Genomic DNA, 26074 nt, shown 5'->3' on the forward strand with positions numbered 1-26074 from the left:
GTATTTTTTTTTGTTGTTTTTTTTTTTTTTTTTTTTTTTTTTAATCCAGCGTTTCTTCAATTTGTAACTAACTTTTTTCAATCACACATATATCTAGGTATCGTACGCGGGAAGCTATACTTTTGTTGAATGAAAAAAAAAAAAACTGAATAATATACAAATTCAACGCATAAAAAAAGTTGTCGTTAGACTTGATAAATATTTTTGTTTACTTGATATTCAAAAGCAATTGCTAAAAAGAGAAGAATTCATCCAACTACTTCGTTAAATCGATTATTACTTCAGTCTTTCAAAATTGACAGAATAAGAAATTGTTTTCATTTTGTAAATTTCATTCAAACTAATAATTATTATGCAATGCAAATTTATATTTTGCTGTTCAATGAAATATCATCAGATAATGAATTAGCTGATTAAATTATGATTGTAATAACAACAACAACAACGACAATAATAAGAGAATTACAAGGATATGCTGACATTTTCTTTTTCACTTTCTAAACTATCTTTTATTTCATATGGTTTTAGAAACTACATATATACATCATTACAGAGTTGCAGAAAATTGCATTTTCTTCTGTTTTTGCGTTTTTGTTTTTTTTTTTTTGTTTTCTTGTTATCCTTTTCATGGGTAAAAAAAGGATACTTACATGAAAAGTAAGTTAACAAGACGTCTTCGTTTTGGCGTATCCCTTTAGATTCAATAAATTTTTTTTACAAAGCTTGGAAAGTATTACCTCGAATGTCAAATTCAAGAGTTTTATGTTTACTTAATATTAGGCACCGAACGGAATTTTAATGTATAGCAAAATTATTTAGTACACTGAGACCAACAAATGCCAACACAGCGAGAAAATTAGGTGTAGCAATACCGAAACTCCGTGGTCCGTAACACTTGTCATGGCACGGCGATCAGATGTAATTCTTATCGATAATTAGATTAGAGTTTGATTAAATGCTTAACTCGAAAAATTTTTACATGCCGTACTTAGTGCATTAAATTGATTTCATTTCTAAACAATCTGGACTAACTAGTGGAAGCGTGTCTGTATCGCTCAACTTGTTTCTTCCCTCCATTTTATAAACTCAAACTTGTGGTGGATATTTATACTTTTCATTACCCTTTTACGTTTTTTGCTTTTTTTTTTTAATTCACACTTCTACGAAAATCTTTCTTCAAAATATTTTATTCAAACGAACATTTGATTTCATGGATGGATAAGTTTGAATATGCTTGAAATGGAACGTAACAGAGGGTTCTAAATGGTGATGATAAAATATGTCTGGGAACATTGTTGTTTCTTTGTTTTCTCAACACTCGCTGTTCGCATATAAGACGTAAAAGAAAGTATTGGTTAATTAGTCTCAACACACTGCCGCATTCTAGACGTTATGAAAAAAGTTAGTAACAATATTGGTATCGTAGGGGAAGCCCAGTCCGAAAAAACACGAAAAATAATTTTTTTTCAACGATTCTTTTTTTTGCTTGTAATTTTTTCTAATGTTTTGTTTTTTCTATACATTTATTGTGTTAATATAATGTTACTCGTGAAAATGGGCTGATTCTTTGACGCTGTTTAAGAAACGCAAAAAAGAAATAAAAGTACGCTCAGTCTTGTAAAAAATCTACTTTTACTTATTATCCAACAGTCCAGGTGTCGGATATTTTAATCACTTTTTTTTTTTTTTCTCTGGGAATAGAACCAGCCCATCCCAAACGTATGTGTTACCTGGCCACGTAGCAATTTCGTTTACCTACTTAACAGGCCACTGTGTGTTTCGCACGTTGGGCAGCTATTCTTTGGCTACGTCTTAATGCACGCGGCCGCAATAATGTATCATTGTCGTCATCGGAGTCTGAACTGTCGAGTGAAGTTCCGCCTGCATACCGCCAACTCCCTATTGTTCCGTCCCACTGTAATGGAGATTAAAAGATCTTGTTTTATATCGCAAAGGAAGGGATTCGTAGGTAACTTTGTCTTGTAAGAAAAATATCAACCACTTACAGAAGTCGATACTATTTCTTGATGAAACGGATGCCAACTGACATCTCTGACGCAGCCTTTGTGTCCATTGAGAGCATTGACTATTACACCAGTCAACACGTCATATACTGTAACGTTACATGTGTAATGTTTTGAAACATACGATTATATCAACATACTGTGAAAATCACTGATAACACTGTGTAACAATGTTAATACTATGATGAAATAGAGAAATTTCTGATGATTTACTCACTTATTATTTTTCCCGTCGCACAACCCGTGTATATATATCTCTGACCCGTTGTCGCGGCCGGTGAAAAATGACAACGTATCAAAGTCTGCAACACGGAGTGCCCTCGATACGTCATCACGCTTGTATCTCCTTCGAGCATATTCTTTACTTTATACACTGCAACAGGTGAAGAAACTTAATTATTGATATACTAAGGAAAATGGAACGGTAACCATTTACACAATTCGCAAATGAGTAATCTATGTATGCCGGAGTGAAATTAAGGTATGCCTTTTCCATCGCAACTTACAACTTTTTGGTACTCGCTGCCACCTGTAATCCCAATTTTGAGTAGCGACGGCCTTGCGTGTGTTTAGCTCGGCATTTTGGTCCGAGAATGCTCTGACATCCCATAACTTGATTGTCTGATCTTTACTGTTTGTTACCAAATATCTGCCGTCTCCTCGTGGGTCGATATAAGTTATTCCGTCCATATGCCCTGCGAGAATACCTACAGGGTGAGGATCAGTTTCGCTCAACGTTCTTCTGTCCCAAACCTAAGAAATCATTGAAGAAGAAAAACCGATTATAAGAATCGAGATGAAAAATGTTGTTTACCGAAAATAAACCTTCTTACCTTGCAAAGACCGTCATCTCCTGCACTGTATAAAATTTGTGACGTGTTGTCTGCAAAGGCAACTGTGTTTACATCGTCACCATGACCCGCGATCTGGAAATATTACCTTGGATTAAAGCAAGCAACTTCAATTAGCTAGTCGTTCGTTACAACCGAGTAACTTACCCTAAGAGCACGTTGATGACATTCTCTATCGTATACATATAGATATCCGTCATTAGCACCTCCAAGTATTTCCCTGCCGTCGCTAGAGAATACTAGAGAAAATATACAAAATCTCCGGTCTTCTGGACACAACGAGAGGGATTCTTGGATCACAGAATCACCATAAACGGGACACAAGTATACTGCAAGATAATCAAATATTATTAACGGTAGCTCGTGCTAAGTTTTATCGATAGTTTGACTACGTTTCAACCATGCTCATGTAATTGTTCATGAAAAGTTCACTCACGGCATTCGGACCAACTAGAATATACAATGTAGTTGCCATCGGGACTGAAAGCTGTGTCTAGAATACTCCATCCAACGTCACGTGCCGGAATCTTTTTGAATTCTAAAAATTCTCCATCCTGTGTGTGGTAAAGACGTAAAAATCGATCTGAAAATAAATTTTTTTCAACATATATTCATTTTACATATGAAAATAGGTATAGACCGCAGATCAAGTTTCCAAACTGTGATATGGAATGTTGATAACAGGCTGACCTTGACTGGCGGTAAGGAAAAATCTCCCATCTTTGGAATGCGATCCACAGAAAGCCTTGCTGCTGTATTTAGCCACTTGACGCATTTTGTTTGGTAGAAAACTGCTGGCTATTCTACATTTTTGTCCTGCACTAAATCCTGGCCCTACGGCTCTTTTTTGTATCATAGAAGTAATCGACGTTGCTGGTTTACCGCCGGTGTCGCCAAGTCCGCAAGCCTGTTTTGTTGCCAGACTTATTTCACTCTTCTAAAAAAAAATAAATCAAATCAACATACATAATAACAACCCACACACAAGCGTGAAATTTGTTATGTTTGAAGTTCGTCGAACTTTCTTACGTCGAGAATCGATGTGTTAGGTTTTGTCGTCACTCTGGGCGGTTGCGAACTGCCGTACTCTTCGTCGGAGTCATCCTGATCCGAAGATATGATATGTACCTGCCCACTGTTGAAGAAAAGAATAAAACATAAATATCAAATCAAATTAGTTTTTCTCAGTTTAGAATTTCCTCCGTTTATATAATTTTGCTGCATGGAAATGAAAATGACAATTCTCAACACAGTTTCATTCATCTGTAAGAAGTCAGCTGTTAATGAGTGCATAAAAATGTGAACCAGTTTTCCGAGAACAAATTCTACGTACGCCTGCATGCCAAGTTGAAATACTTCGTAAATAAAAAATCTGTTACTGTTGTCAAAGTTGACTAAAGAATAACGGGGTACGTATGGAGAGGTTAGGTTAGGTTGACACTCGTAGGAAAATCCGAAATATTGCGAGATTATGTATATTGGTTGCAAACCTTCTGATCAAATATTGCAAGATAGCGGTGAGTCCTGGATCCTGTTCGAAATCCATACTACGCGAATTTATGGCTCCCATCCAGATGTGAAATGATGAATTTTATAAAGCGTATTATATATACAACTGAAACAACCTCGAGGACGACGATGACGACGAACAAGAAGAAGAAAACAACTAAGAAGTAGAGAAGAGAAATCTAGGCCCAATGACGGTAGTAAACTTCAAAGTGTGCGTACACCTCTTCACCAAAGTCTCTCACTTTACCCACCGTACAGGTTTTGCTTTTTCACTGAATATACTTATGTAGGGTGTATTTTAATTGCACGTTCACGTTCCACGTTTCGTCTTAATTATATTAGATATATACATATATATGCATGTGTATGTGTGTGCGCGCGCGCGCACGTGCATGTGTGTATATATTTTATATATATATATATAAATATATATATACATATATATGTATATACCCAAAAAATAAATATAAAATTAAAAATATACGGTATTCTCAACACTGCAGGCCTTCTTCGCGCGAAAGAGAATCATTTATCTTGCACAGTGCGTCGAATTGAGGAAAACAAAATAAACAAATAATAACAGGATTATGTATTCGATGGATCGCGATCCCTCTTATCGCACGAACACTTATACGACGATCGACTGCAATAAAATTTCTGTCTCTAAACGAATGTCATGTGACTTACACATATGTCATTGTACAACATCGAAGAAAATTCATTATTCCGGCACAAAATTCTCTTATCGCCTTACAGAGTCAATTCGCTCAAGGTTTTATCGTGCGCCGAATGTGAAAAAAAAAAAAACCAAAGAATCAAAAATATAGAAGGGACAAAAGAGTGGGGGGAGGGGAGGGGGGAATAAAGAACGAGAAAGAAAGAAAAACAATTGACAAACAACAAACAAGGAAGAGAACGCCTGTCACATAATGCGCAATATATTTTTATCGCGTGCTACATACATGTATGTTATATATAACGTCTACGTGCATATAATGTATGTACATGATTGGTAATCTAGCTCGTTTTTGGGATATGCTTATCGGCTAATAGCATACAGTGAATCGATTTTTAAATGTAGCAATGATGCGCAAAGAAGTAGTAGGAAGTTAGTAACGTCAGGGTAACGAGGCTGGGGGGGGGGGATGACTATTTAACAATTTTGTAATGACTTCGAAGTGGCTGAGTTTTGAACATATGAATTACTTTTGTCTTATTATTACAATTTACTGCATTTCGGAGATTCTTAAAATTACGGAATAACGGGTTTTCCGAAAGACGAATCATGACAATAACGTTACGAACTTCGTTGACTGAGGATACTGAGGATATAATACAACGCTAACTTCAGTCTCATTATGCTACATAGGACATACACTCTTGTTTCCGTGTCGAATGAAAGTATCACGCGAAATATGGAGGACGATCCTGATAATAATTATACGTAATAACACAATTTTTGGCAAGTTTCTGCGCCCCCACGAGACGGTGAAGGGAAATACGTTGATTCGGTTGGTTGGAGATAAATGTACGTACTCAGATCACGTGACGTTATGAGGATAGAAAGCAAAAAAGAATAAAAATAAATATTCAACAACGCTGTAGATGTTGAAAAATTATTTAACACGGTTCCTACATGTCTAATCTTTAAACATGTGCGAACTTTAAATATCAGGCCGGTTGTCGAATTATACACAATTGTAGAAGCAGACTATTTGAAAATTCAAATATTTAACGCGTACAAGCAAATGTGTCACTGCCTACGGCAGTAGAGCGCATTGATTAAATAAGTTTTCACAAGTGAACAACAGAGATATTTTTTTTTTCTTGGCACAATCCTTGGCGTTATAATTATATAAATATTGCACAATTTTTAGAACAAGAAAATTGGTCGAATTATAAATATTCGGGCATTCGAATAGTTTTTACATGAATTTCGTATAGAAGTAAACAGATCTTCGGGCCCTCCGAGTTACCCGAAAAATTCGCGCCTGCGACAACGATCATCCAACTGCGAGTTGTTTACCTCGGCATGAGATTAGGTAGGTATGTCGGCTTAATTAAACTACCCGTACAAGCGTAAAACGTAATTGACCGATGAGCCAATACTTTTAATCGAATAATAAATTCTTGTATTTCTTTCACCATTGCCTAATACTATTAGTTAATAGTTTCATACTCGAGCTTTTGTCGACAACAGCCGGCAAGGAGATTTCATTTCAATGATGTAATAATTTAGTACGTACTTTGATAATTGACAAAATACGAGTGTATAATTGGATAATTGGGACGATCGCTTATCTACAATATCATGCCTGATACGCGTTTAATAAGAAAATATATGTAAGGTATGATTATGTTGAATTTTTCTTTACCGTAGCAAGACAAATCGATGAATAATTTGCAACATCCTACTACACGGCGATATAATTGTCGGAAGATCGGTGACAGATACGAAGCTCACCTCTCGCGATCAGAGATTTGTAAAATCGCTGCGAATGAGTTATCGTTGTGACGGTTAGGTTGCTTTTTTGCATGTAAACATGTTACGAAATTGCACAACTATGGTTTAATGGAAAGTCGTCGTAGGATAGGAAAGATCGCTTTCTTCTTTATCGATGCTAGTTTTTGGAGAATGCATACTTGGTCGGTACTTAACTTCTCCGTGTCATAAACGACGTTGTTGTTGTCGTCGTCGCGCGTACCAGATGTATTCTCAGTATCCTTGTCAAGCGCATGCCTGACGAAATAAAACTACCTCTCCCAGAATAACCCACACTCATCCATCATCCATAACCCGGCAAGTATCAGCAGCCGTTTATTTTCGAGAAAATAACATTATACTTTAGTATTGCTGTCAAAATAACCGTCGTTTCTCATGTCAAATAGGTTTCAAAAACTTTTCTTAATATGATATCGGTCCGTTCGTTCTCGATTGTTTAGTTTTCTTGTTTTTATTTTTTTTTTATTCCTTTCCCTGTAACCTTCAAATTTCCTTTTAATCCCAGTGACCCGTAATACAGTAGGTCAAATTTCTTCTCTCTAAATTTACATCGGCACCAGTTTATACCTAACATCGTTCACGTCACTTGCACGATAGTCTTACATTAAGGTAGTTGCAATATCACAAATGAGTCATAATAAAGTCGGTGAAACACAATAATACTAATAACAACACTGATTTCTGCCAGACAGTTTGTTAGATATCTCTATTTTTTTACTTCAACAGCCGGCCGTTGGTTTTTTTACATGTAATAAAAGGAAACTATAAATGACATCACTTAAAAGATGAAATGCTTTTTAATCCACATCTTTTGTGTTTCCTGCAGCTAATTTTTCTCGTGTCACTGTCATTTCAGGTTGTTTCACAATTGATAGGCGTTAATATGCTTTTCATTCGACTACTTGTAATTCTGCTAGCTGGCGTTAATGCTGCATTAGCATTGCGCAGTTTTGCACGTGGCAGAAGCAAGGGTGGAAACCTAGGATCGCCTGTTCTCTCTAAAGATTACGTGCCAGTTGAGGATCAGTGGTTTGAACAATTTCTTGACCATTTCAACCCAACCGACGCTAGAACATGGAAACAGGTGTGTGATGATGTTTTATACTTATATCTGATGATCCTAGACAGGGAAAATTAGTTCTCATTTACTTAGCTCCGATTTTATGCTATATTCATTCAATGCTATACGATATACGCATTATTGATGGGAAAATCTATGTTGATAAACCTTATTTTTTCTTCAGCGATATTTTACCAATTCTGGATTCTACAAGAAAGGAGGGCCAGTCTTCCTTATGATTGGCGGGGAAGGAACTGCTAATCCAAAGTGGATGGCAGAAGGAGAATGGATTGAATATGCAAAGCAATACGGAGCCTTGTGTTTCCAATTGGAACATCGCTTCTATGGCAAAAGCCACCCGACTGCGTAAGCTGCAAAGTGAAATTTGTTATTACTTCAAAACTCCATGATGATAACTCTATGTATAGCTCGCATTGGCTTCAGGATTTTTTTTTGCAAATTCACCTCATGTAATTTTTTCCAGCGATTTGAGTGTGAAAAATCTCATGTATCTGAGCTCTGAACAGGCACTGGCCGATCTTGCTTATTTCATCGAAGGGATGAATCTCAGACATCAGATTCCTGCAGGAACCAAATGGATCACTTTTGGCGGATCTTATCCAGGTTCTCTGGCTGCTTGGTCTCGAGCCAAGTATCCTCACCTTGTTCACGGAGCCATGTCAGCCAGTGGACCCCTTTTGGCACAGATTGATTTTCAGCGTAAGCATTCGATAGATATGCAAACACTTCTTTCCGCATCAATAAAGCTCAGACCTTGAATTCGGTTGACCTGGATTGAATTAATTTTTAGATACCATTACAGGCGAAATCTCGTTGGAACAACAATATTCCGATGAATAATACGTTTCTACTATTTGTAAATTACAGAATATTACGTTGTAGTCGAAGATGCCTTGCGAACCCATTCCCAGGCATGCATCGATGCAGTCGTTACTGCCAATAAACAAGTTCACATAATGTTGCGTCATCCTCTTGGCCAGAAGGGACTTGCGGAAAAATTCAAGTACTGTACCGTAACGTTCTTACATATTATTTAACTTTATTTTTTAAATCAGCAGCAGTGACTCGCAATTTTTTTCCATGTCATCGAACAATCCAATACAATGTGTTAATTTTTCCTTGTGAATTTAAGGTTTTGCGACCCTATTGACCCCGGTCACACGAAAAACAATGATATAGCAAATATGTATGAATCACTGGCAAGCAATTTCGCTGAGGTAGTACAGTACAACAAGGATAATCGTAAAAGTTCAAAAACGGCCAACATAACGATTGACACGATCTGTAACATCCTGGTAGATGAGAACAGAGGTACACCTGTTTCTCGTCTAGCTCAGGTTAGCAATTTACTTCTCAAGGCAAACGATGAGAAATGTTTCGACTATAAATATAACAAAATGATCAGTGAACTTCGGAATGTCAGCTGGGCTGATGAGGCAGCAGAAGGAGGTTGGTAAAGTTCATACATAATCGATTGAGGTGCAGTCACGGTTCAAGTTAATTATCACATAAACTGACGCTTTCGTTAACGTTCAAAGGTCGACAATGGACTTATCAAACCTGCACCGAATTCGGATTCTTCCAGACATCGACTGCGCGACCTCAGCTTTTCAGCGAAACTTTTCCAGTAGATTTCTTTGTTCAGCAGTGCACTGACATATTTGGACCAAGGTAGATGTCAATTACTGTTTGATTGTCTAACATCGAAACGTACTTGCAAATTTTTATTTTATATTCACGTGCTCTGATTCTCTGGAAGTTGTTTGCGAACGAAAATGATTGTACATATCTAAATAATCACTTGTCCCAGAGACACGATAAACTTGCCTCAATTCATTTTGCAGATACAATATACATCTCCTGCAATCTGCGGTCGAACGTACCAATACAATTTACGGAGCTTTCGATTTGGATGTCAGCAACGTGGTATTTGTCCATGGAAGTATTGACCCGTGGCATGCTCTTGGCAAGATAAAGTCGACCAACCCTCGGGCACCAGCTATTTACATAAACGGTGAGTCACTTTATTTGATTAGAAAACTGTTGAAATACAGATATAAATCGAAATATTGTGTAGTGAAGTTGTCGTATTACACAGAATGGTATTACCTTTAATATCAAATTAACAATATAGAGTATTCAGCCACTGTTTGGCCTGGAATGTTTGTTACCTATTCTGGTTCTTGTAATTCAAGGCACGGCCCACTGCGCCAATATGTATCCTCAGTCGGATAATGATCCACCACAATTGACCGAGGCCCGGAAACGCATTGGTCAACTGATTGGTCAATGGCTTAAGGACTGAAAGACTGATTTAAATGATATGTATTGTGGACGATAATAACTCTAAATCCAAGCCAAGCTTATCGATATGATACAAAACAAGATGTAAGTAACTTGGCAAATCGTGATAATGTTCTACAGACTGTGAAGTTATATTTTATACAAAGACATGATATATATACCCAGTCGTTAAGTTTAATCTTAAATGTGAATGTAAGTTTCTTTCTCAATGCTGTTCAGTCTATTTCTTTTTGAAACACGTTTTACAATAAAGCGTTTTAGAAAGATTATTAAAAAAGACACTGTTCACTTATTTGTCCGATATTTCGTAAGCATGTAGCGACCACATGTTTTTGAATGACCTAATTATCGAAATCAATTTTAATTTTCTTCAAATAGTTACGTGATTGGTTTATAATAAATTGGAAATAATAGCAGCATTTCAAAATTATACAATCAATTTCATAAATATATTTATTCTAATACGATTGTCAATACATTGACTATAACTAATTTCTATTTATAATGTACATAACATGCCTTAGAGTGTTACACCCACGAATCTCTTTCAATTTTAACACTGCGTCGTGCATCGAGTAAAAGTCTTAATAATATATTCAGGTAAAGTATGTGAGCGCCTATTAATGGCAGCAGTATATTTTACCTTGGAAATCGCGAATGACGAAATATAATTATAAAATCACTAAGGTTACAGTGATGTAATTAGTTGTTTAACAATAATCCGAAGTTCGTTGTATGCTGAACTATATGTATATTCTTGTGATTCTGACTGTCTCGAGTTTTTTTTCTTTGTTTTACGTCGGAGCTTGTTCGTTAATATCTATCAGTTTTATCAGGGTGTTTTATTTTTATTTCTCTTCCGCATGAAAAACGTCGGCCTTACCTTAGCAATGAGAAAAGTATTGATTAAGAAAAAAAAAAAAAAAAGTATCTCAAAAATAGTATCTTCTATTTCAGAGTTAATTGGCTCCCTCAAAGCAAGGCCAAGGTATTCATTTCGGATTCCTCCAATATCCACGTTAGTTCAAAACCGTTTTGTTAGCTTGTGTACAACATCATTTGTTGCAAAAGATTATAAGATTAATGTATTTGATGATTTCGTGGTGTCCTATAATTAAAATTCAGTAAAACATATGTAATTAAATATGTATGTATGTATGTATGTATGTATGTATATGCATTTGATCGTTGTATACAATTTTTTTTTTTTAATTCTTTTCTTTTTTGGCATCCCTTGTGACCAGCGTTGACAGTATTACAATAGCATAGAACTCTGCGATAAGAATAAAATGAATCATTGCGATTATTGTGATCATAGTTTACTTGATCACTTAATTATTATTTACATCAATACATCAGCCCAAAAAAAAATAATATTAATTTCATTTCACTTATACGAAAATACGAACGGCGAATATTCTATGCTATTGTAATTAGGCATCTGTATCGTTTCACCAAGTAACGTGTTGAAAAAAAAAATAAACAAAAAAACACCACTTTCATATAGGTACAAAAAAAAAATGAGTTCAATTGTAGAATTAGAAGAAAAATAATTTCTTGCTTTCTGTAGCCATTCATCGTACTTCAATAATTCTCAGTAACGAGCATGAGAAATAAATATTATTATACAAATAAATCAAGAACAATGTTGATTAGAACTCATTTTTCTGCATAATTATATCTGTGCTTAATATCTGTGATGAGACTGCGGCTGCCTCCATTCTGGCGTAGCTGATCCATGGTGGTGATGATGATGATGGTGATGCCTTTTCTTATCAGAGACGCTTGCGTGTTTGCTTGACGGATATGCAGCAACGTCACTGACTACTAGCTCTGATCCGTCTCGTTCCGTATTATTTCCACGGAAGTTTTCTCTGTATCCAGGCTCGTCCAGAGTTTCTTTGCGACGTAGGGGTGCGTGATTTGCTTTTTGGCCCGCAGTCTCGTGAAGATTTTCCCAAGCTTGCCGATAGTAGCGATTTAATCCACCTCGGCTCTCTGATGAATTGCTATCGAAACTGGCTACTGTGTTGCAGTCAGGGGATGCCCGATGGCGGTAATGCTTGCTACCTCTACTGCGATTCCTAAATTGCAATAAAAGTTTTTCTCTTTCAGCTAACGGGTATAACCGACAATTGAAAGTTCAGGATACATTCATTTGTTGTCAAGATAGCAAGAGTTGAGCGTTGCGTGACCAAAATTTTGTATCGAGATCTAAGTTTGTTGTTAAACCTGTTCTTAAATTGTTCCAGGCAAGTTTGGAAATTTTTTCTTGAGAGCAAGGAGATGTCAGACTTCTTAGGCATATTTCTTACATGCAGCAACTGAGGGGATCGATGGAATTGTTGACTAATTTAAACTAGAACGTGAATACTAGATGTATAAAAAGTATAGTTTTCTAGTTGTCTACTATCTCCATTCATCCCCATTGTATTTTGATACAAATGACTTGACTGAAGTGTATTTCTGACTTCGATAGCTGAGTGATCGGTCCAAGAGATGAAACATGTATTTGTCGATAAGCATTAATAAAGCATGGTTAATAATTGAAGATTGCTGAAGTCAAAACAGCGAAGAGATAGCGTGCAGTCAAACCTGTCGATGAAAAAAAAAACAAAAAGCAGAAGGTGAATAAGAGTGATGCTTGACAGTTAACGAAATCTTACATGAAGTGTACATTTTGTGAAGTAGAATATATTAATACGCTACGTGGTGCGATTTAAAACTGTGGACTCCAAGGCTTCGTTTACCTTGACTAGTGACACTCATGAGGATGGCACGTCGCGCGTGGCGGTGGTTCTTGATCATTGATGTATCGGTGGGCGTTGGTTGGGGGGGAGGGAGCAAACAGAATTTACAGGGATGGGTTGGAGAAGTAACCGGCACGGTGAGCGGCTGACAGACCAAAAGAATAAGGGTGATCACTGCCACGGCGGGCCGTGAGGTCTCGGCGCCCCAGGTGCTGGTCGGGGAAGGGTAGCGCCAGAAGCGTGTACCAGCGCGAGGGCATCGCGGCGTCACCCCTTCCAAGGCCACCACCTCCGCCACCTCCCAACCCTCCCACCCCACCGAGCCCCCTGCGGCGCCTTCCTCCGACGCCGCCGCTGCCGCTAATTACCGCCACAGCGCAAATTGTTTAAATGTTAGTTAGGTTTTTTGTTATTTTAACCATAGCTACATCCTGCATTAACTATTATCTATGTCTATAGACGCTTGTTGTGCTGACTACTCCAGTTGATGGTACTCAAAAGTTTGCAATTTTCTTCATTCTCTTTATAATACATACATATTTTCAGTAAGTGAAATGATAAATGATAATGATTTTGATGGTACGATTATTGTTCAGGCGAATGATTGAAAGCATGATTGTATCGCTTTTTTCACTTGCGTACCATCAATCGAGTTTCAGTTTTAGCTAATTACTATCGGATCACTGTAGGCTAAATCAATCGACCAAAAATTGTTTCGAGTATAGAGATTGAGTTTGAATTATAACTTTTTGTTTTTGAGTCGATGCGATTTAATACTACAGTATTTAGTGACCTCATTCACGACGAAGAATACGTGAACGTAAAGTGTAAGTTTTGAGTTAAGTAAAGAGTAAGCGGTTTAATGTACGCACATACAGATGGAAAGTAAACGAATACATATAAGCTCGCAGATAAAAAAGAAGATTAACACAAAACATTGAAAGATGGTTGTTTATCAAGAGACGATATGTATGTCGATTGCAAATATTCCAAAGAAGCTTATTGAGACAACTAGGTACGCTTCGTTTTTTCAACAATGCTCTTTTCAGTCTACTTAAACAAAGTGAAGAAAAAATTTAGACGATTGAAATTAATAAATTAGTAATCAGGTCTCTTCTTACCTGCGTATCAAAATCACTACGGTGGTAATCACAGCGGCAAGGAAAACGAACCCTCCAAAAACACCGAGCGCTATAACAGCGCCGAGGTTCAGTTTGGCCTGGTGAGTGTTCGAGGATTGATCCCCATTTTCCACTCTAAACGGACCCGAGGGCTCAGGAACGCCGGCTCCAAAACCAGCTTGAACATTGTCAACTCCACTTCCGGCGATTTCATTATCCTGAGGATGATCACGGCTGTCGTCAGTGATCGTAGTCGGCGCAGGAGTTTTCAACAATATTGATGGCTTTCGAGGGATCGTTTCCTTAACGGTTGCAGGTAGCTCCACATCGCTGGTACCCTGTATCGGGGGTATTGGAGACGTGCCAATACTGCTTGTGGATGAAACCGTTGTAGTAGATCGTGTGCGTGTCGGAACTACCGGTCGAGCACGCGTGCTGATAGGCCGACTCGTTATATGGGGTGGAAGTGGAACCGTTGTACGAGGTTCTTCTGCAATGGAGAATTGAAATCCGTGTAAAATTTATGCATAAATTTCGACATACTGAAAATGGAATCTATGCAAATGATTCTGTTTCAACTACCGGCTTAATCTTAGCAACCAGGTTTAATTTTATTAGAGTTCTCGTGCATTCCCTCACCTACGCAAGTCGGCGCGACGCGATCATAAAGCCCTGTCTCCCGACACAATATCTGTCTAGAGCCAACGAGCCGATAGCCTTTTTCACACGTGTAAGTCACAATACTTCCAGCTAACAGTGTTTGATTATTCTTATTTCTACCAATCTCCGTATCGCTGTCTACCGCTACTTCGTAATGACCGTGTGCAATAACCGATGGCAAGTCACATCGAACTGGTTCACAGCGGGGTGGAGGGCCATTCCATCTCTCATCAACGTCACAGGTCAGCCTGGCTCTTCCTGTAATTTGAATTTCAAATGACATGTTAGAGAATGTTACGATCCATGTTTTGCCGCATGGTTGTACGGTAGTTTTAGTTCTCACCAGTCATTTCGTAACCATCTTCGCAAGAATACAGGACTTGGCTGAGGTAGCTGACTGTGTTATTGATCAGAGTATATTCTCCATGTCTGATGCTTGCAGGATACCCACATTCGATGTCTAAACGTAAAGTGAATCAGAATTAGTGACGGATATACTTAATTTCTGGCTCAATAGTATAAATATCCCAGTGATAAAGACTTACTTTTGCAGATGGGTGGAAATTCGTTGTAGAATCCAGTATCGAGGCAGGTTCTAGTCGAATGTCCAATGAGCAGACTGCCACCGTTGCAACTGTATTCTACGGTTGCTCCAACTTCGTAATTTCCTCTCGAACTTGACTCGAAAGTGCTAGCAATCATCGTAGAATTAGGCGGCTGTTCAGGACGACCACATGCACGAGGTTCTGTAATGAAGGCGACGAGCGTAACAAAGATTTTCAATCATTTAAGGATTAAATTTGGACGTATTTTGTACTAACGATGTTGGCAGATATAATTCAGATGAGCTGTACACGAGGTGTCTGACCAAAGCCATCCTCGAGTGCCGTCGTATCGAGCGCAATCTTCGTCAGTGCCCTGAGGTAGACTCCAAAAGGAAACTGAAACTTCTTCTCCACTTCCGGTCCATCGCCAGGTAGTTCTATTTTTCGGATCTCGCACTGCTCCCATCCAATACTGGCTCGATGTGTCACTCCTGTAACGATAGATGCTTGATTAATTTCCAACCACGAAAGCTACTCAACAACTGAAAGATCACAAGCTGGATCTAACGTTTCTTAGAACTAAGTCAGTGACTAATTAGACAGAGTTTCTCTATTTTCCTCGCTTTCACTCTACTTAAAGTCAATGGCGATCATGCTTCACTGGCCTAAATCTACAAACTATGATGACAGTCAAAACGTTTCGATGCTGGCTAATGTCGAGATCTTTGAGATATTTGAAAGGGATAACATACCTATGTCTCCTCCACAGTTCCCACGAAATGAATCCCTGCAGTGCTGGGTTACTTTCATCGACCAGAGTTCCTCCTCGCGCTCTACAGAATCCTAGAGCATCCCTGAACGTCATTGGTTGTCTGTTGTAGAAGATGTAGCATTTGCCATTATAAGTTGCGGTGGAACCTGGCGGTTGGTCCCTGAATTGTGGACACCTTTCAATGGGCAATGCCTGGAATAAAAGCATAGTGTTATAACCACAACGCACAACTCTTTGATTCTGAATCCATAAGTTGAACAGAGAACAAAAATCGCTGAGTAGAATTCTGGGCACAACTTTGACACGTTCTTGCTCACCTGATCAGTGTAAACGAAAGCTTCGCACAGTGACAATTGCACAGGCACCGGACTTGTCGAAGCAGTTTCTAAATGGACCGATACAAAGGCTCCTGGCATCGGAGGATTGCATGGCAGAAAGAGAGGCTGCCCTTCTTCCAACTGACCGGTAAACCGATTGCAAATTGGGTTTGTTCCAAGATCAGGCCTGTTGTTACCTACGCGAACAACGATAGTGCCTGGCAATCCCTCTCCTGAAATTGTAAAATAGAGCTCAATCCTATGAAATCTTTTGAAATCGCTGAAATTTTTGTAATCTCGAAATCAGGTGTACATCAAATTTATGAGTGATTAACTCCTCAGTATTACTCAATAATTAGTATAACAGAGATTGAGAAACTACTAACAGTTTATGTCTCATATAATGTTTCCAAAACATTCCGTAAAAACGCGACGTTGAACAAGCACAAAGGGGAAATTAATTTTAAATTCTCTCAAGTTCGTGTCTCGCGTGTAGCCTTAATAACATTCTCATTCTACCAGGCGTTTTATTTATGCTTGTGGATTCTACAGTAGGTCTGAAGTGTGTAGGTCAATAATTCCGTTTCCCCGAAATAGTCGCTTTTAAAAAAATTTTATTAACCATTTTATTTTCTTCTTCCGTTTTTATTAAGCCTTCTCTCATTTACTAAACGCATTTGGAGTAAAGCAAAGAATTCAGCTCTCTTTTTATTATCCGTGGATAATTTGCATACGACATATAGATAAATTTAAAGTACGCGCCTACTTCCCTGTTTCATTTACAGGCACATTATACATTCTACCTCAACGTGTAATACATACCTATGCCTATATGTACAGTATGCATGCATTATATTGTAATAATAATTTTAGAATAATAACACGGTATACCATTATAATACTTTTCACGCCGTAATTCCTATTCAAACACAAAACATAAAAGTTGTTTAGAGACGATAAATTGGGAAAAATTCGAGACAAAATATATTACAGCGATCATCGTAATCAGCATTTAAATTCTTGTAACATTTTTCTTCAATTACGGTTTTAATTCAACGTGTCTTATTTTTCCGTATTCATTAAAGTTAGTGAAAACTGGATCGCCTGCAAGTGAAACCAAGAACAGTGTCAAAAAGTTAATTTATGCCGATCGTTAAAGCAGTTGGCTAATTCCCACGCTATGATATAAAACCAGGGTACGCTGCACAAGCAAGAATGCAGGTCCATGCGACGTTTCGCGTGTACGTCTTGTTAGCTGCTCGTTACACAGCTTAATTAGCAAGTTAAACAAACATAATGGTAGTGATAATAACACATAGTGAACGTCATTAGCCGCGAACTACTTGTCTCTTGTTATCCGTATAAAAAATATTTACGATACCCTGTCTTTAAGTTTCTTATAAAGATACAATACGACTACAGGATATCGCACTTTGATATACCCGCATAAAATTTATCAGCCGTGGAGCAAATTATTAATCAATTATATTACGGTTTAGGTAGCCTGATTAGTGAATAAAATCTCATTTGGTACCGTCGTCTTTGCATGACTGCGTGAAACATGGCGGAAACAAGATTAATCAGCTGATCGTTTTAGGATAATTATACTTAAACCGAGGCACGGAACACTTTGTGCAAGCTGTGATTCTTCCAATCTCGTGACGTTAAGTTTACGCAGATGAAAAAAGAGGATGAAAAACTACTTTTATAAGTAAATACGACCCTTGTTAAGTGTGGCATATTTTTCACCGCTAGATGGCTACTTCCGCTATTTCTTATCTCACTGGTGAAAATCCGAGCGTCACGTCGCGGTTCCGTTTTATCGCTATATATATTTTTTCGTTATAAAGTGTAGAAGCGAGTGTTAAAAGATCCATGGGGCTTTCACTTGCAGGTTTGCTAATGATTATACGGACCAGTTCGACTTTGTGGGCAGATAATATCGTCGCCTAGAGAACCGAGTCTCTTCTTGACCCAGTAACCACTTCGACTGTGACTCTGGGACGGTTCCAGACTTGTGTATATACCGACTTGGTTTGTTTCTGTAATTTTATACGGTAATTCCTAGTTCTGAATTTGCAAATTATCCTCCCTCGAGGCACTGCAGGCCATTGCACTTGACTTTCATTTGCCCCCATTTTCTAGAATATCTGCATCGCCATGAGTAAGCACTATCATTGAGATTATCAATTTGTAATGCGTAATCTGGTGAAAAAAATCAAACTAATGCAACCAGGCTGACAGCTGAACGTTGATCCTATTTTTTCGCGCGTCGATGGTAGAATAGGCATATTATTGATTACGTTTCATTAATTTATGTAACACGAATAATTTGAAACCCCAAGAATTACGATTTGCCTCGGTTAAAATTAGCACGGTAGACGAGAAATTAGACAAAAGCTCTTCCTGCGATTTACAGTTAATATTCAAATTCAAATTTCGAACGTCTCCGATGCAGGGCAATAGCCGAAGTTCGGAACGTAGGAAATTGAGGTTTGCGTGCATGACAATCGTATCGCCGATTATATGTAATCACATTGCCATTGTAAGTGCGTAAAACTTGTACAGTGGCTCACTACTCGACCATCAGCAACGCAACGGTGCAAATCGAGCCAAGAGATTTTTTTTCCTCCTCTTGGCTACTAGCTGAGTCCCGCTATATCGCTAACCGTACTTTCTTATAAGGAATTCCTAACAGGCGAAATCATCCCGGGTAGATAAGAAAAACGGAAATGAAAAACAACCAATGAAATTAAAAGAGAACCAATCAGTTTTCCGGTAAACAAATAGAGTCACAAATTCCCAACTAAGGTGTAACATTAATGCAAACTTCTTAAGGTATCCTCGGAGAAAAACACTTTGCAGCGCCGTAAAGCTTTTTGATTGGATCTAAGAAGATAATGATAGATTGCATGTACGCATCGTCTGGTTCATACAAGAAAGCTACATTCGATGATCAGATTAGTATGATTTTCTAACAACAATCGAAAGTTGAAATGCTTTCGCTTTCATCTGCAAGAGTTTCTAAAAGATCTCGCATGCAGACTATTATAAACCTGCATCATAATCGTTACACTTAGTACACCTGACGGTTACACGTGTACGTGTACCGCACACGGTACAGGTATATAATAAGGTAGAAGGTACGGGTACAATATACATTACCTACACCTATTACAGACGTAACTATCGAAGCACAAAAATAATCGTGCGATTTAATTTTACGATTCAATGTCTCTCGTCGTCACAGCCTATTGGTCATTGAATTACTATGGTTTTGCTTTAACAATGGAAAGCTGCACTTATAGAAGAAATTCTTTACACAGACGCAGGATAATTTGATAAGGATTTATGGAGTATTCAGGCCAACCGCATGGTAGACTCGCAGCGGCGGCGATGCTTACTGGAGCATCTTAATACCATGGAACATCGTTTACCTCATGGTTTTCCATTATTTTTTTCCATCAGTATCATTTTATTTTCTTTTTTCCTCATTAGTAGCAATACAAGGCCGGTTTTGGATACAGATTTCTGTACCGACATTTTACCGACACTCCCAATGCCGGTAGATGAATCTGTATCCAGAACCGACATTTGGAGTGTCGGTAAGATGTCGGTAGAGGAATCTGTATCCAGAACTGGCCTTGTATTACTACTCTCATCTTGCTCTCCCCTATTTGTTCTCATTTTCCTGTTTCTCACTCACTTTCGAAGTAATCACGCTTTAGTCACTACAAGTTACATGTAATTAAATCATGTCATCCAATTACCACAGCATGGTTTTCCGAAATCCAGACGAACCAGCTGAACCATGTACGGTTCCAACAGGTTCACGTACCACCATGGCGACAACTCGGGTCTCGTCAATGTGCAGGTCTGAGGAGTGTAGACTTGGCCGCTACTTCCGTCGACTGCTCGCTGAGGTATTCCACCATCCGTAGTGCTCGATTGCATCGGAGCTTTGCCTCCGGCCACGTTCAGCACTGCAACGAAAAATTGGAATCATTTTCACCACTCGAACGGTATTAAAGATTTTTTTGTCTGAGAAATATCGAAAGAATAACAGACAATTTTCAGACGTTGGAGAGAAGAGGAGAAGAAATGAGGGATGAATGGATCGCATTGTCTAAGAATGAAAAGTCAAACTGTAAGATGTTGATATTGATCAGTTTTTGCAGTTATTCCAATTTACTCGATTAGTTTTGTTTTCACAAAGTACAACGATTCTCTTGAGTCAGTTCACGTTTCGTATATATAATTGGCGCGAATAAAATTGCTAGAGAGTTATTGAAACGGTCTTCTTTTCTTTTCCTAAATTTTTATTCAAACCATGCGGCGTATTCATCCTCAACTAATTCTTTCGCAATGCTTGTACGGTGGTGATACAATTCGGGAAGTGGGCGGGGTTGAAATTCCGAATTTGAATGGTTCCGAACGCGCCAAATTCTGATTTTTTGGGCGCGAAACTTAAACTAAAGAAGTCGGGTAACGATAGTCCATCCTAGAGATCGGTGAACTGCAGAAATGCTTGCGCTAGGTGCAGGTGCCGCTTTGAACAGGTAAATCTGGACGTATATATGCACTATAAAGGTGAAGTTATAAAGTCCGAGTAACCGCGGGTATAGTAGGGAACGAAAAAGAAGTTGCTCGGTTTGCGGTAGTTCGACGATACCGTAACGTGGGAATTTTTTCATTCAAATCGGTATATGTTTTTGTAACAATTAAATATACATGGGTATCTGTGCGTGCATTTGCCAGATCGGAGTGAATGCAACCCGTGCGTGAAATATCACTCAAATAGTTATAACATCGAGTCATTCATTCTGGATCTCTCTTCCCTTGAATTATCCATTATTAGCAAACAATTATATTTATGTACAGGTAAATACGTATAATAACTGTTACCAATTTTTTAATTATAAATTTAAATTATGCTCAACAGCGCGGTTTCTGTTCGTTAATTTTATTACTCAACCAATTGTTCAGTATGGCTGTACATGTTAATTATGATACACAAGTTTTCGATTTTTCTTTTTGTTTTTTTTTTCTTCCGCTGCAATGTGGTGAAAACTCGTGACGCGTTAATTTAGAATAAACAGTAAATTCTGCGATATCAAGTTATATCTAGCTATTAATTTTTCTCGCTTAATTAACCTCCTGTAATTGTGACCGCTTATTATCATAATTATTGATTGTTTTAGAGACTGCAACTTTTCTCTACTATATAAACAGAGGAGAAAACTGAGAGTATAATTATACCTGGCTAGTATAATATGTGTAACATTAAAATTCAAATTGATCCGCGTTATTGATCGGCTCTGTCGTACTATTGATAATTATCACACCCACGACGCAGAGAATATTCTTCACTGTGTTGAAATAAATTGTGTGTACAAGAACTTGTTGATTGCGGGATGCGTTATACGAATTATCATTAAACGAGCTACAATGAGAAAATAAAGAATTTTTATGATAATAAACAAAATAAGAATAGCGTCCGCGGATTGTTAATTGGTTAACAATTTTGCAACACCTCACGATCGAGGACGACGATTATTGAAATTTCTTCAACCCTCATTCTCGTCCTCACGAGATTGCAGCGTGGGCCACTTTTTCCATTTGTCAGCGTCAAGAGGCTTGCGAAAGATTATATACCTACAGCTATTAATCTCGGCTCACGATCGGCAAGGGAAACAATAATAATTGCAATCGTGATGCGCTAAGCGCGTGCAGCAATTCTAGGCATAGCTATGAAACACTATCAGCGAAAGATAGATGCGGATCTTTGCAGCGCAATAATAGCTATAAGCATTATAAACGCGATTGCAATATAGGTAAGTATCTACCTACCTATATATGTAGGTGTATGTCTACAGTCTTGCGGAATTATTCACGCTCACAAACCTACATTCTTATTTAAACAATAAGCTCACCGTGACTCTATTTGTCAATTAAGTATCATTTTTATTTTATTTTTAATTTTTTTTTTCCCCGTCTTTTATACGACGGATAAATTTATCATCTATCTGTTGTATGGTATTGTAGAGTTATACATAGGTTACGATTGCGCAATTACACGATAGTGGAAGAATTTAATTGGATTATTATAACCCAAACGCGAGTCTTGTAATAAACATAGTATAATATTTTCGCAAGGATCAACCAAATGTATAATAATAATAATAATAATAATAATATTAAATCACGGGTAAAGCAATTTTTTTTTTTCAATTCGAACAAACATTATATCTCCGTAATTTTTTATGCGATTAGAGATGGTCTATAGATATTTAATAATATAAGTTGCGTTATAGGTAATAACATTGTATCCTCGTAGAAGGAATAGAATCTTCATCGTTTCACACGAAATTGAAGAAACCGGATGGAGTTATATTATCACAAGATTCGCGCCTTTCCTTTTAATTTTTAATCAATGTTAGTTTTTTTTTTTCTTTTTCTACATTTGATGCTCGATTTTACGTTACACGAATATAATATAATTAAAAAAATTGTTCATGCTCTTTTTAAAAATATTACCGTCGATAATTCAAAGTTCATTGGTTTACTTATCACATCATAACGGTTTTTATTGAAACTAGGAATTGTACGTATACAGCTCGTGTCGTAGGCGCATGAGTCATGGATAAAAAATTGATTCAGGCCAATGCACATAATTTTAAGTTCGCAGAATGTACGATGTGTATGCACATACGTGCAGTAATGGAAGAAAATTGTATTCGAACGATGTCGCGCATTATACTAAAAAGAGGCGACGCGACGGAAGAATTTATAATGGGGAAAGAAGATGTACATTTAGGTATATCATACTAACATACATATGATGTATGTATAATGAGTATTCGGTCATGCAGGCGAGAATCTAGCACGCGCGTCAATTGTGGAACGATCCGAGTATATAAGGATCCAGGTACAGATACGTTACATACATGCATGCATAAACAAATATACAGTATGTGTATAACATTACACACGTAAAAACGTTATGAGGAAATCGTTGCAATCGCATAATGGATGCTTAAACCGCGTGGGCGCCATGTTTGCGCGTCGTAGGTGACATCAATGCTCGACCTCTTTTGTACGTGCGTACGTACATAAATAAATAAATAAATAAATTAATAATGCATGCATAGAAGATTCAAGTAATGAATTCGATCATTTATTGCGCCCTGCATACCGAATAGTGGTACCTATATAAAGAGTGTCGCTTGCCGAGTTTATATACAATTATAAGCATATATAGCATTCCTGTATAATAACAATATTGATAATAACGACGATGATGACAATAACTCAATCGGCACGGATTAATCACCATTTTACATCCGGTTTCAAAGTCGTTTGTATTTTGTATTGCACATATCTACTTCTGTATAAATAAATACCGAGGATCCTCAATTCCTTAATAAAATATAGTATGGACGAGAAAACAAATATATGTGTCGTTGTTTTTACACTTCGAACTTTCTATATTTTGAATTGTTTCCAAAAAGAGGTTTCCGAGTTTTTGAAGAATTGATGTCGTATTTTCTAATCTTTCCGCATTTTTAGCCCCACCCTGAACGTGATAAGTAATTAGATCGCATAACAGATAGACGTACCTACATAATATGATAGAAAAATTCATATGATATGTGGCACCTGTATTACAGCTGTGATCTGTTATAATACGATGACTTTAATAGTCGGTGGAGGATCAACGACACCTGACGACCCTGACATTCGCGGTTGAAAAAGAATTGCGACAGGTTGTCGGCTAGAGAGCCTGAGGATAGGATCAGCTCTCTACTCCATAACGCGTAGCGGAGTCCGAGATCACTATTTCCATGTATCTTCCTCCTCTCTCCTCGATCTCGCATCATTCTATCTCTCTTCCTTTCGTTATTTCCTACTTATTTTATCCTTCTCCATTTGTCAAGCCTTAAGCCGCTGGTTTGAACGATCAACAATGATAAGGATAGACGCGGATGGTGTAGACATTAATTCATACACGTCGAGTGGAGCCGGATTGACGTTAGATATGTATTTAAACATACATGTGCATATTTAATTATACATATACCTATGTATAATAGTGTTATACTATATAGTTATAGATATGAGAGGAGGTAGGTTGATGTAGTATCGATTATAGTTATGACATTTTATCAGAGATGTATTTGATGAAGATGGATTGGCTTCTCGGTTACGAAAATTGAACGTTTTTATACCGTAGGTCGTTGTTATTATTCGTTTGCGGTCTTGTAATTTTACACACACACACATACATAGATTTTCAGATTAGTATTCTGTTTGAAGGTATAATATTTCAATATAGAAGCTATTCACGTGTGAAAATACGTTATAGAAATATCAACAAAAACAAGACAAAAAATCTTTTTTTTCTACTATTCTACAGGTAGATATATCATACCGTTCGATTTGGTTGATACAGTCTATTTTTAAAAAGTTATTCGAATCGTTGCGTAAAGATATGGTTTTTAATTAACGGAACTGGCCTCAGTTGATCAACCGTTAATAGATGCCTATACTATAATGTTAATATATTATTTCTTAAATTTAAAAATTTATACCCAAGCGCCCCGGAATGTTTATCAGAATTGTAACATCGATCAAGGATGTTGTAACAATCAATTCACAATTTATCGGCAGACAGCCTGTTGCGCAAATATGCACGATTTAATGACGGGGTCACGAGAAAAAAAAATGACGAGATGTGAAACTATGGAGGGTAATACGAATTCTATTTATTTTTAGCGATTTAGGTAGTCTTCGACCCGAATAGAAATAACGATTCCGGCAATTTTATATTATTACTTGTATGCCTACTTTACGTCGCGTCGTGATATAAACGTGTGTAATGTATAAGCCAGTCAGCAGTTGTCGCTGGACTAGATTCAAAGACCGGAATCACCGGACAATGCGCCCCCATGATCCACTTTTTACAAGTTTCTCATATACAGGTATACGTATACTATATGCATTATATCCATGTCTTGGGTACTTTTGTTTTATTGTCTAGCTTTTTGTCCATCTTTTACTTTGTGCACTGTCATGCTGTGAACACGTGCAGCTTGCACTGTTTATTACTAAATTCACACAACGTATAACTCTTCTTCACTTTTCTCAATGCTTGATAAAACAACACGGCAACGAAATTTTCCGGGCTCAGGGAGGCATCGAGAGACACGGTGAAGCAGGTGTTGTGCGAGTAGCCGAAGCCTGACAACAACAGCCTTTCAACCATCTGCTTCAAAGATTTCTAACAGTTTTCTTCCCGCGTCATTCCGCAATATGATGCAAAACAATCGTGACACTTATTCTTCAGATGCAAACGATACAGTTTATAATTGAATTTGAGGTCTCGTATTTCCAATTCATTATATACTACACCTCATTGTCATACATCGTCGAGTAATTATTCTCTTTAATTCTATTGATCGTTTCTTTGCTTTCATTTTTGATTAATGTAACGATTCAGTCTCCTCAAAACAGGTGCACAAAACTTCAGTTCTAAGGGTGCGTTCCAAAACTCCCTAGGACTAAGACAGATCTAGTTTCAAAGTCGGCAGCGCAGAGATAAAAGATTGTTGACAGTATTGGGAGCTAATTTATATAA

At 37.6% G+C, this 26074-nt stretch overlaps 3 protein-coding genes across 12 annotated transcripts in view; 1 reads left to right on the forward strand and 2 right to left on the reverse strand.

Annotated features, from left to right (window-relative positions):
* Nucleotides 1-7167, reverse strand: LOC107216689 (DDB1- and CUL4-associated factor 11). 5 transcript variants are annotated; one of them, XM_015653947.2, is made up of 11 exons: nt 4869-5023; nt 4366-4712; nt 3905-4010; nt 3566-3812; nt 3312-3458; nt 3023-3204; nt 2858-2950; nt 2531-2777; nt 2242-2397; nt 2007-2113; nt 1-1915 (listed from the first exon to the last, which is right to left on the reverse strand). In XM_015653947.2, exons 2-11 carry the CDS (start codon nt 4443-4445, stop codon nt 1760-1762), a joined length of 1521 nt encoding a protein of 506 aa, XP_015509433.1. In that variant the 5' UTR covers nt 4446-4712; nt 4869-5023; the 3' UTR covers nt 1-1759. The 5 variants fall into 5 exon arrangements, with proteins under 5 accessions (XP_015509433.1, XP_046587147.1, XP_046587148.1 ...); XM_046731191.1 differs by lacking the exons at nt 4366-4712; nt 4869-5023 and adding an exon at nt 7043-7167; XM_046731192.1 differs by lacking the exons at nt 4366-4712; nt 4869-5023 and adding an exon at nt 6760-6901.
* Nucleotides 4589-11630, forward strand: LOC107216723 (putative serine protease K12H4.7). 5 transcript variants are annotated; one of them, XR_006902797.1, is made up of 10 exons: nt 7052-7184; nt 7744-7971; nt 8132-8313; nt 8432-8667; nt 8836-8971; nt 9101-9417; nt 9507-9639; nt 9813-9982; nt 10164-10356; nt 11230-11630. XR_006902797.1 is itself a non-coding variant. In XM_046731197.1 (9 exons), the coding sequence occupies exons 2-9, from the start codon at nt 7771-7773 to the stop codon at nt 10271-10273; spliced, it is 1485 nt and encodes a 494-aa protein (XP_046587153.1). In that variant the 5' UTR covers nt 4589-4642; nt 7744-7770; the 3' UTR covers nt 10274-11176. The 5 variants fall into 5 exon arrangements, 4 of the variants coding, with proteins under 4 accessions (XP_046587153.1, XP_015509486.1, XP_015509485.1 ...); XM_046731197.1 differs by lacking the exons at nt 7052-7184; nt 11230-11630 and adding an exon at nt 4589-4642 and having other exon boundaries at nt 10164-11176; XM_015654000.2 differs by lacking the exon at nt 11230-11630 and having other exon boundaries at nt 10164-11176.
* The window catches only part of LOC107216724 (sushi, von Willebrand factor type A, EGF and pentraxin domain-containing protein 1), a 26035-nt gene continuing 10668 nt past the window's right edge, over nt 10708-26074 (reverse strand). Inside the window, exons 3-12 of one of the 2 annotated variants that reach the window (XR_006902796.1) lie at nt 20208-20420; nt 16438-16670; nt 16101-16312; nt 15625-15839; nt 15349-15549; nt 15147-15263; nt 14783-15061; nt 14144-14633; nt 13023-13382; nt 12230-12356 (exon numbers count right to left, since the gene is read on the reverse strand). Coding sequence is in view for 1 of the 2 variants with exons in the window: in XM_015654001.2 (XP_015509487.2) it covers nt 11960-12356; nt 14144-14633; nt 14783-15061; nt 15147-15263; nt 15349-15549; nt 15625-15839; nt 16101-16312; nt 16438-16670; nt 20208-20420 (2357 nt within the window). In the remaining variant the exon portion in view is untranslated. Of the gene's footprint in view, nt 12357-13022; nt 13383-14143; nt 14634-14782; nt 15062-15146; nt 15264-15348; nt 15550-15624; nt 15840-16100; nt 16313-16437; nt 16671-20207; nt 20421-26074 lie in introns of both variants that reach the window. The other variant, XM_015654001.2, reaches the window with a different exon arrangement.

Source organism: Neodiprion lecontei, chromosome 2 (genome assembly GCF_021901455.1).
Source record: "Neodiprion lecontei isolate iyNeoLeco1 chromosome 2, iyNeoLeco1.1, whole genome shotgun sequence".
Lineage (NCBI taxonomy): Eukaryota > Metazoa > Arthropoda > Insecta > Hymenoptera > Diprionidae > Neodiprion > Neodiprion lecontei.

Coding starts and splice junctions, on each gene's coding strand:
- LOC107216689 (XM_046731191.1), bottom strand. CDS start 7,167: ATGAGTGTGGGTTATTCTGGGAGAGGTAGTTTTATTTCGTCAGGCATG. Junction 2,951..3,022: donor GTCATCAACGTGCTCTTAGG/GTAAGTTACTCG, acceptor TAATATTTCCAG/ATCGCGGGTCATGGTGACGA. Junction 1,916..2,006: donor AAGAAATAGTATCGACTTCT/GTAAGTGGTTGA, acceptor TCTCCATTACAG/TGGGACGGAACAATAGGGAG.
- LOC107216723 (XM_046731197.1), top strand. CDS start 7,771: ATGCTTTTCATTCGACTACTTGTAATTCTGCTAGCTGGCGTTAATGCT. Junction 8,314..8,431: donor GGCAAAAGCCACCCGACTGC/GTAAGCTGCAAA, acceptor AATTTTTTCCAG/CGATTTGAGTGTGAAAAATC. Junction 8,668..8,835: donor GGCACAGATTGATTTTCAGC/GTAAGCATTCGA, acceptor TGTAAATTACAG/AATATTACGTTGTAGTCGAA.